The 10,140-nt window shown below is 43.7% G+C and overlaps 1 protein-coding gene across 1 annotated transcript in view; it reads left to right on the top strand.

Annotated features, from left to right (window-relative positions):
• The window catches only part of LOC311128007 (ubiquitin carboxyl-terminal hydrolase MINDY-2-like), a 22,796-nt gene extending 17,704 nt beyond the window's left edge, over positions 1-5,092 (top strand). Inside the window, exons 4-9 of the mRNA XM_084159936.1 lie at positions 1-41; positions 941-1,043; positions 1,852-1,994; positions 2,939-3,112; positions 4,093-4,266; positions 4,823-5,092. The exon at positions 1-41 is cut by the window's left edge and continues 118 nt beyond it. Coding sequence (XP_084016062.1) covers positions 1-41; positions 941-1,043; positions 1,852-1,994; positions 2,939-3,112; positions 4,093-4,266; positions 4,823-5,002 — 815 coding nt within the window. The 3' untranslated portion in view covers positions 5,003-5,092. The remainder of the gene's footprint in view (positions 42-940; positions 1,044-1,851; positions 1,995-2,938; positions 3,113-4,092; positions 4,267-4,822) is intronic.
• Positions 5,093-10,140: the final 5,048 nt, after the last annotated feature.

Here is a 10,140-nt window from a genome sequence, read left to right as displayed (position 1 = left end):
TGGACATCCCTCTCTACCACGGCTGGCTGGTGGACCCGCAGGTGAGAACCCCCCCCCCTCTTTCAGCCCTCTTTAAAAGTAGACTCAGTGTTTCATGTAAATGCACAAAGAAAACAGCAGTAGTGGGTCAATTTCCGCAATAACTCAGAGCGTTTAAGCGTGAGGCTGAACTTCTCCGCTGTTTTGGTCCTGTAGCTACCACATTGTAGCAGCTTGAAGCGAACCCGTGCACATGCCCAAATACTCTGTGTGACTGAAAGCAAAATATTCCTTCGGGCTCATTGCAATAACTGCGGTGCTGCTCACGGCAACATCATAACGCTAAGTCTACCTTTAACCAATGTAGCTATTACTATGATATACAGGCAAATATATTGTTAAAAATCACCTTGTCCTAGAGAGATTTACAAGGTTAACAAAACGTCACGCCAGGGTAAGCCTACACGAAACACAGCCCTTATATGAAGTGTTTCTAAAATCCCCTATGGGAATAATGAATGGTGAAAAAAGATTGGAACCATTTCCCTGTTTGACCGCTAGGTTTTATGGGTATTATGACATACTGTGGTACTCTAAAGCCGTTTTGTCATACAGACAATAAACCAACTCCACACATTATTTATGAAAGAAATGACTTCAGAATGACTGATTAGCATGCAGCTCCTCCTGAGTATTTTTCTCTTGAAAACATGACAATATGCTCTAGTCATTTAGCAGACGCTCTTATCCAGAGCGACTTACAGGAGCAATTAGGGTTAAGTGCCTTGCTCAAGGGCACATCGACAGATTTTTCACCTAGTTGACTCGGGGATTAGAACCAGCGACCTTTCGGTTACTGGCACAACGCTCTTAACCACTAAGCTACCTGCTGCCCCTCACTGCATAGTAGAACACAACAATGGTTGATGAATGCTCTCTCTCTCTTCTATGTTCCCTCCAGATGGGCGACACGGAGAAGGCAGTGGGTAACTGCAGCTACAACCAGCTGGTGGAGAAGATAATCTCCTGCAAACAGTCGGACAGCAGCGAGCTGGCTGGGGAAGGTGGGTGGACTGTTGCTTTCTTTCTTTCTCTCCGCTGCTTCCTCCCTCGACTACACATCCCGGGCTGCTTGATAAGGATGACATTTCACTCCATTTCCTCCTTTTGCGCTGAGCAGATAAACGGAGGGAGCGCCTGGGCTAAACATTCCTTTGGACGACAGACTTTAGTTGAGCTCTTTTCCTTTTCGTCTCTCTCACGCTGTTCGTATTGCTCACCCTGGGCAGGTCACATGTATTCCTGTCAGAGGCACGTTTTCTTCTGGTTGGAATGTTTTATGCTTTTAGCATCAAGTTTATTTTTTATTTTTTATATATACGGGATACGCATGGTATACATTGTCCAACGAAATGCTTACTTGCAGGTTCCTTCTCGTTCCTACGAACATAAAGTAAATGGCTCAGTAGAATAGAATAAACATTTTAGCATCATCACATAAATAACCAAATAATGAAAGAGTGAGTCAGTTAGCGGGGCGGAGAGCTGCATCTCAGTTTCTCTCATCCTCTCCAGTGCTTCTCCACCGTCTGTCTAGTTGTCTCCTTGTCTTAGTTAGAATATCACCCTGCCTCTCCCTGTCACAATACAACTCTGTCTATATCTCTCTCTCTCTCTCTCTGTGTCTCAGTCTATAGGTCAGTGTGTCTATCTCCTGGTCCGTCTGTACATCACTTTGTATCAGTCTCTAAGTCTTTGTCTGTATGTCAGCCTGTCTATCATTGTCGGTCTTGTGTGTCTGTCTGTCTCTCACTGACTCACTCTATCTCCTGACTTCTCTCTCTCCCGCCCCCCCCCTCTCTATGCCTGCAGGCTTTGTAGCGGAGCAGTTTCTGCACAGCACGGCCACCCAGCTGACGTACCACGGCCTGTGTGTGCTCACGTCCACCGTGCAGGAAGGAGAGCTCTGTGTGTTCTTCAGGAACAACCACTTCAGCACCATGATCAAGTTCAAGGTGACTGACCACTAAAATCATTGCCTTTATCCACTGGTTATGACAAATGGGGCCTTGAATTACTGTTTACTGTGAATGGTTCTTCCTTACTTTCCTCTACTACAGCGTCCCCTAACCACCATCCATTATGAACAAAACAAGTCAAGTCTGCCTTGTCCTCTTAGTAGTGGGAAAGGGTGTTTTATAAATTAATTGCACAATGTTACTGAATTCATATCACTCAGTCCCAGATAAGCCTTTATTTCAAATGTATAGCTAACTTCCGGATCAGATCACCCCATTGTATGTATGGTGGGTTGTTGACACATGGGACTTTCTTTCATCCAAGTCTTTCCAACCATCTGTTAACAGCTGAGCACTGGTAGTGCATTCCCCTCTCCCCGTCCTCCCCCTCCCAATAGAGCTCCCCACACCCCAGTCCCAGGTTATGTAATGTTCAGTACACAGGGTTCTGTGGCTGGGGTGAGGGCATAAATACAAATGCCCCTAGGAGCATGGCAGACACGTGATGGGGACCTATTCAGCACCTAGAGAGTTTGAATCCTATCTACGATGGTTTCATCCGCCTTGTGCTCCCTCCCCTTATCACTGCAGCTGGGACAGGCTCTTCCTGTTATCTATAGCAGGGCAAGTGGTGCAGACCTGTCTGTGTGTGTGTGTGTGTGTGTGTGTGTGTGTGTGTGTGTGTGTGTGTGTGTGTGTGTGTGTGTGTGTGTGTGTGTGTGAGCATGCTTGCCAAGTGAAGCAAGCTGTGTGTAGCATGCATGACCCCAAGAGAAATGCTTACCAGTACCAAAGCCACCCTCCTTTAAACACACACACACAGAGAGAGACTCATTATTCCGGGTGTAACCTACTACAGGAATAAGAGGGTGTGTAGATGTGTTTGCTGGCAGTGATAAGACGTGTGTGTGTGTATAACGTGTGTGTCTCTGTGTGCTCAGGGCCAGCTGTACCTCCTGGTGACAGACCAGGGCTTCCTGACGGAGGAGAAGGTGGTGTGGGAGAGCCTACACAACGTGGACGGGGATGGCAACTTCTGTGACTCTGAGTTCCGCCTGCGACCCCCGTCAGACCCAGAGACGGTGTACCGCGGACAGCAGGACCAGATAGACCAGGTCAGACCACTAGACCACTACCCTAATTGGGCTCTCTGATCCAGTTCCACTTAATTAATGGGAGCAATGACAAACAATGCTGAACACCCATCTAGCTTAATCATGGCAGCCATTTAGCACTATTGGGTTCACCACATATCTCTTGCAGAGGATGTATACCAGTCACAGTGCAGCATTATAAACATACTAGGTCAGGGTGAGTCACAATGACAGAGTGTACCTGAAGATAAACAGAGTGGATTGTATAAAGGGTACAGTAAATATTACACACATCCTCTCTCTCTGGGCTCTGTTTTCCCCGTGGCTTCCTAGCCTGCTCCATCTGCACTCAGCTCTACCCTGGAGAAGTAGCAGGGGAAAGATGTCCAATAATAGATGTTCAAAGCTCCCCTGCTCTCCCGTTAACCCCCCACACACACTCAGGGTTTTGATGTCTGAATGCCTGATCAGGAGATGACCGTGACATGTGGCGCCTCTCTCTGTACTGTGCTGCATCACGCTGCACTTCGATTGGCTGTTTAATAATGCATGATGTGGTTTGTGTCCCCTGTGCAGCCGACAGCTGATTGGCTGTCCCGTTAGGCCTGGTGGCAGGGCTGCCCAGCAGCTTGTTCGTCTGCCAGGGTCCACATCACCACCCTCACCCAGTACAGAGAGGGAGGGAGTCATCTCTACTCACACACTCATCCACTCAGACCCAGACACTCTTATGCTTGAGAGGGCATATCATAGCGCCAACAATTAAGACAATCTGCTGCTGCACTCAGGAAAAGATTGGTTTCACTCTACATGAGGGTTATAAATGAATAAAGAGGTGTTTAGCCCTGGCTTTAAAATGGGTGGTGTTTTGTAGCTTACAACTAGGCTTACTTAACCACTTGGCAGTGGCATATCACTCTGGTAACAGTGTAAACACCATGAAGTGAAACGCATTGACCTGGTCCTATTTTCTCTCTCTCTCTCTCTCTCTCTGAATGCAGGACTACCTGATGGCGTTGTCGCTGCAGCAGAGTCAGGACCTGCAGTGGGAGCAGCTCCCCGAGGGCATCAGTGACCTGGAGCTGGCAAAGAAGCTGCAGGAGGAGGAGGACCGCCGAGCCTCCCAGTACTACCAGGAACAGGAGCAGGAGCAGGCTGCCGCAGCACGAGCACAGGTCAGGGAAGGAGCCACGAAGGAAAGAAGGAAGGGAGGGAGGGAGGGAGGGAGGGAGGGAGGGGAGCTTGTGAGAAGGAGGGAGGGAAGATGGGAGGAGTGGAATTGAATGAGCAACATGATGAGAGAAAGATGCGTAGGGAAAAATGAGGAATGAGAATGAGAAAAAGGGTAAGGGTTGTCAGTTTATATAGATATAGCAGAGTCAGGGGTTTAGTCAGATAGAAATGAAATCTATAGCTGACATGAATCTGTTGGACACAGTACATGTTCTATCTGAATGTATCTCTATGTTTAATGTAATGTTGTTGTGATGTAATGTTGCTTATTCACCCGCTTGAATGAGCCACAGGTAGGTATTATGGTTGAGCCACAGGTAGGTATTATGGTTGAGCCACAGGTAGGTATTATGAATGAGCCACAGGTAGGTATTATGAATGAGCCACAGGTAGGTATTATGGATGAGCCACAGGTAGGTATTATGGATGAGCCACAGGTAGGTATTATGAATGAGCCACAGGTAGGTATTATGGTTGACGCTCCTGTCTGTTGTGCAGCAGCCAGCAGAGGGCAGTGACGAAGCAGACAGAGCAGCAGCAGAAGCAGCATCATCATCATCGGCAGCAGCATCATCAAGAGCAGCTGGAGCCACGCCCAGCCCTGGGAAGCAGCCCTCTGCCGGGGAGCGCAAACCCAAAAAAGAGCCCAAGGATAAAGACAAATGTGTTATATTGTAACAGAGGATGGGTGTGTGTTTGTGTGAGAGAGAGAGAGAAAGAGGGGGGCCGCATTTCTTTTCACATTGACCTGACACCTACGCACAGCCCCTTTTTAAGAGCGAGAGATAGCGACGAGACAAACTGAGGAGTAGCCGTTCCCAAGCCACTGGTGCCTGCCATCCTCTACCCTCAGTGGGCCCGGACAACAGAGGAAGGGACGCTATGACAACTACCACTAATATTTCGTACAGTTGGCCAAACTTTGTTACAAGTCGCACAGTGCACTATATTTGTGATCTGAGGTCAAGGTTATTGGGGGTGATTTTATAGCAAAATGAGAAATCCCAGAAACAGGATTCTGGGTCGGAAAGAATTCAGAATCTGAAATATCTCCTCTCATAGCACCAACTTTTTTCAAGGAAACCATTTTTCATTTTCATTATTCTTGCAGTTGATAAGCTATTTTTTTTTTTTTTACAGCACATATGTGTAGATATGCCTGCTTTGATTCAGTTCCGTTTTTGAGCATTAGACTTTTTACTGAAAACACGTAACGTTTGCTGGTTTGTTGGTTGGTGGGGGTCAATTAGCTCCTTCCAATTGGAGATAATCAACAGTTTGGTCAGACTCCTATTGGGATAGAGATGAGGTGATGGGGACATCAGTGAGTGTAATATCTAAGCACACCTGTCTCTTCGCCACATTAATGGATGCCAAATTACTACTTTAAGTGTGTTTTTGCGTGTGTGAGATTATTTTAGAGATTTTATTTAGGTATATAATTAAATTGAAAGGGATTCATTTATGTTTTTGCCAGTTAGAAATTAATGTAAGACCCTGTTGTGACAAGCCTTTTTTATATCCCACTAAACACTAACCACATGCCTGTTCTTCCTGAGAGGCCTGGAAGTCACAGTGCCATACTCTGGTAAGTGCTGTGTCTGCCAACCCTCATCTGCCATTAATACTCGCCCTATCCAGATTGACCGTACCAGAGTATGGCAGTGTTGAATTCTGGTGTGTGTGTGTATGGCATTGGTGTCTACAGCGTGTATGTGTGGCTGATATGCTCAGCTGCATTGATTTATGCTCTTAATTTCAACTTGGAAATAACCTAACATTATCAACAACAAAAAAGTTGTACGATGTATATGAGCAGTTGGATTGAAAGATATGCCATGTATTTAATTTCTCATATTTCCTTTCTATGCTTCACATCCAGTACAATCACACAGACATAACCATGGAAACACAGGACAGTGCACCTGACCTAATTTGACTTCTGTCGCTCACTCTTACGCTGTCCCTGAGAGACTTGGCTGGTTATTGGTTATTGGCTGCAGAGGCAGAGTGATAGTAGGATCCCACACTAATAGTCTGAAGTGCCCAATGTCACACAGCTCTGCCGGCAGTTTAACTGCTGGTCACACACCATAAAAAGTTGACAGAGATGGTGTCAATATGGGAAGCCTCATGACCTCCTAGTTGAGTTATGGAAGTAAGATTTTCTACTGTAGCCATGTTTGAATCCATGTGCTCCTCCTACAATATCTGACTTTCAGACAAATTTATATACATTGTATACATACCTAATGCGCATTTATGACAGAGCTAGCTAGTAGTTTGTGCCATTGTCCTACTATGGTACTGCCACCTCCTGAGAAATTAACAGTTTTCTATCTATACATTCCAGCTGGATGCCTTGACTCAAGCCTTGTGTTGTACGTCAGACTTAGAAACACAGTTACAGGGGAGACTCTTTGTAGTGCTGCTAGTTAAGGGGTCTCCCATTTTTATCTGTTACATTTTGTTCTCATTGTCCAGAAATTGACAACCCCAGCCTTCAAGGACAAGTCCAGTACTTAGTATTTATTTTTGCCTGGCAACTGGCTGCATCTTGGAGCAGTAGGCTACCTGACTAATCAGTAGTAAGGCTTATCTGCTGGCTGGACTTGAGGACTGGGGTTAGCTCAGCCTGTCTATAGGGCCCTCACGAGGCCACACTTACTCTGTATATAAAATGCCTTACAACATTTACAATATATTTTATAAGGATGAACGGAAACAGGTGTATTACCAGAATGAGACAATCTGTAGATTTGAACCTAGACATCAGAAATACTCTCAGGCCTTCTCTGAAGGGACATATTCTTGAGTGTCTTTTGTAAATTGTTTGATGTGTATTTGCTGTCTTGGCAACAGCAATGATTGATATATATACCATTGTAAAAGTATTTAATATACCCTGTAGTAACTCCCTCGAGAATGTGTTGTAATGTAAATGTGTAACCACATATAGGTATCAGTAACAACTTATTTCAACACATGGTATCTAACTAGGTCAACTTCATATTATCAGGCTGTGCATAATTATTGCTAGTTAGTTACATTACCAGTCAAAAGTTTGGACACCTACTCATTCAAGGGTTTTTCTTTATTTTTACTATTTTCTACATTGTAGAATAATAGTGAAGACATCAAAACTATGAAATAACACATATGGAATCATGTAGTAACCAAAAAAGTGTTAAACAAATCAAAATATATTTTATATTTGAGATTCTTCAAATAGCCACCCTTTACCTTGATGACAGCTTTGCACACTCTTGGCATTTTCTCAAGCAGTTTCACCTGGAATGCTTTTCCAATAGTCTTGAAGGAGTTCCCACATATGCTTAGCACTTTTTGGCTGCTTTTCCTTCCGTCAGACTCATCCCAAACCATCTCAATTGGGTTGAGGTCGGGGGATTGTGGAGGTCAGGTCATCTGATGCAGCACTCCATCACTCTCCTTCTTGGTAAAATAGCCCTTACACCGCCTGGAGGTTTGTTGGGTCATTGTCCTGTTGAAAAACAAATGATAGTCCCACTAAGCCCAAACCAGATGGGAAGGCGTATCGCTGCAGAATGCTGTGGTAGCCATGCTGGTTAAGTGTGCCTTGAATTCTAAATAAATCACACAGTGTCACCAGCAAAGAACCCCCACACCCTAACACCTCCTACTCCATGCTTTACGGTGGGAACTACACATGCGAAGATCATCCGTTCACCCACACCGCGTCTCACAAAGACACGGTGTTTGGAACCAGAAATCTCAGATTTGGACTCCAGACCAAAGGTCAAATTTCCACCGGTCTAATGTCAATTGCTTGTGTTTCTTGGCCCAAGCAGGTCTCTTCTTATTGGTGTACTTTAGTAGTGGTTTATTTGCAGCAATTCGACCATGAAGGCCTGATTCACACAGTCACTCTGAACAGTTGATGTTGAGATGTGTCTGTGACTTGAACTCTGTGAAGCATTTATTTGGGCTGCAATTTCTGAGGCTGGTAACTAATGAACTTATCCTCTGCAGCAGAGGTAACTCTGGGTCTTCCATTCCTGTGGTGGTCCTCATGAGAGCCAGTTTCATCGTAGCGCTTGATGTTTTTTGTGACTGCACTTGAAGAAACTTTCAAAGTTCTTGAAATGTTCCGTATTGACTGACGTTCATGTCTTAAAGTAATGATGGACTGTCGTTTCTCTTTGCTATTTGAGCTGTTCTTGCCATAATATGGAGTTGGTCTTTTACCAAATAGGACTATCTTCTGTATATCCCCTTACCTTGTCACAACACAACTGATTGGCTCAAACGCATTAAGTTAATTCCACAAATTAACTTAAGGCACACCTGTTAATTGAAATGCATTACAGGTGACTACCTCATGAAGCTGGTTGAGAATGCCAAGGTGTGCAAAGCTGTCATCAAGGCAAAGGGTGGCTATTTGAAGAATCTCAAATATAAAATATATTTTGATTTGTTTACCACTTTTTTGGTTACTACATGATTCCATATGTGTTATTTCATAGTTTGTCTTCACTATTATTGTACAATGTAGAAAATAGTAAAAATAAAGAAAAACCCTTGAATGAGTAGGTGTGTCCAAACTTTTGACTGGTAGTGTATGTTCATGGATATAATTCTCTCTCAGAAATGGCATAACACGATGGGTTTCTGAGCTTCTTTCAGGCCTACCAAGTCATAGGAATTCACTATGACTTTACACTAGAATAAGTTTGCCCCTTGTAACGGAATTCAAGGCTCCTTTTAGAAAGTGAATTAAGCTGCTGCTGCTTTTATGTTCACAATGACTATCCAAAAAGTAATATATGACTGAAATGACAGGGTTTAAAGAGAAACACCTATGTTGAAGCGAGCGTGTACATCCTGTGTATGGTGTGCTACAGGATTCCTTTACATGAATGACTAGAGTGATTTTGTGAAAGTTTGGGGGATAGGCGAAGGACCATGTCCCTTTGAGTGTCAGGGACACAATCCATACTCTGTTGTTTATTTTGTAAAATAACGTCAATTTAAAGTTACCCGTCACACTACAGCTAGAATTACTTGTTAATGTGGTCAACCTTCCCAATGGCCTAAACCCCATACATAATGACATTCAAAAGGCAACTAGTAGTGAGTATTATGAACAGAACCTCACATAGGGCCACTATCTAATTACTTTGAGGTTTTTGGGGGAGCAACAAGATGTTTCATGTATGCCACACACACTTTTTTATAGTGCATAAGCTTGCTTTTGGAGTAATTTACATTGCATTATTTGCCAGTATCTAGACATTTTGTTTTGTGTTTCAGCTTCAATGTTGTTCCTCAAATTAATTGATAAGGATTTTGTTTGTGGAATGCCTCAAGTGAATATTTGTAAGCCTTGTTATAGTGCTTGTGGGGTAAATACTGTACAAACAATAGTCTGTTAACAAGGTATTCCTTGAACATAGTCATTGTAATTGGTTTTGCACTGTTACATTGATATGCACTACTAAGGCTGCGTTTGGACAGGCATAATTCTGATATTCTTTCCACTAATTGGTCTTTTGATCAATCACATCTGATTGGTCAAAAGACATTAGTGAAAGAAAATGTTCAGAATTGGTCTGCCTGTGTAAACGCAACCTAAGAGAAGAGAAAATACCTCATTTTATACAGAATTAGAAATTTTGCTTGAGTGCTATTGTTCTTTGGGTACCTTGTAAAAATGGAATACTGTCAATAATGCCTGGAATTGCTATAACAGTAGCTCTTCAACAGTCAGTTGAAAATGAAATACTCAATTGTTTCTTTATGGTATGAAAGGGCTGGTTAAATATTTTGGCTAAAAG

The sequence above is a fragment of the Coregonus lavaretus genome, assembly GCF_964263955.1.
Source record: "Coregonus lavaretus genome assembly, chromosome: 4".
In the NCBI taxonomy this organism is placed as follows: domain Eukaryota; kingdom Metazoa; phylum Chordata; class Actinopteri; order Salmoniformes; family Salmonidae; genus Coregonus; species Coregonus lavaretus.
This window is presented reverse-complemented; position numbering and strand designations above follow the sequence as displayed.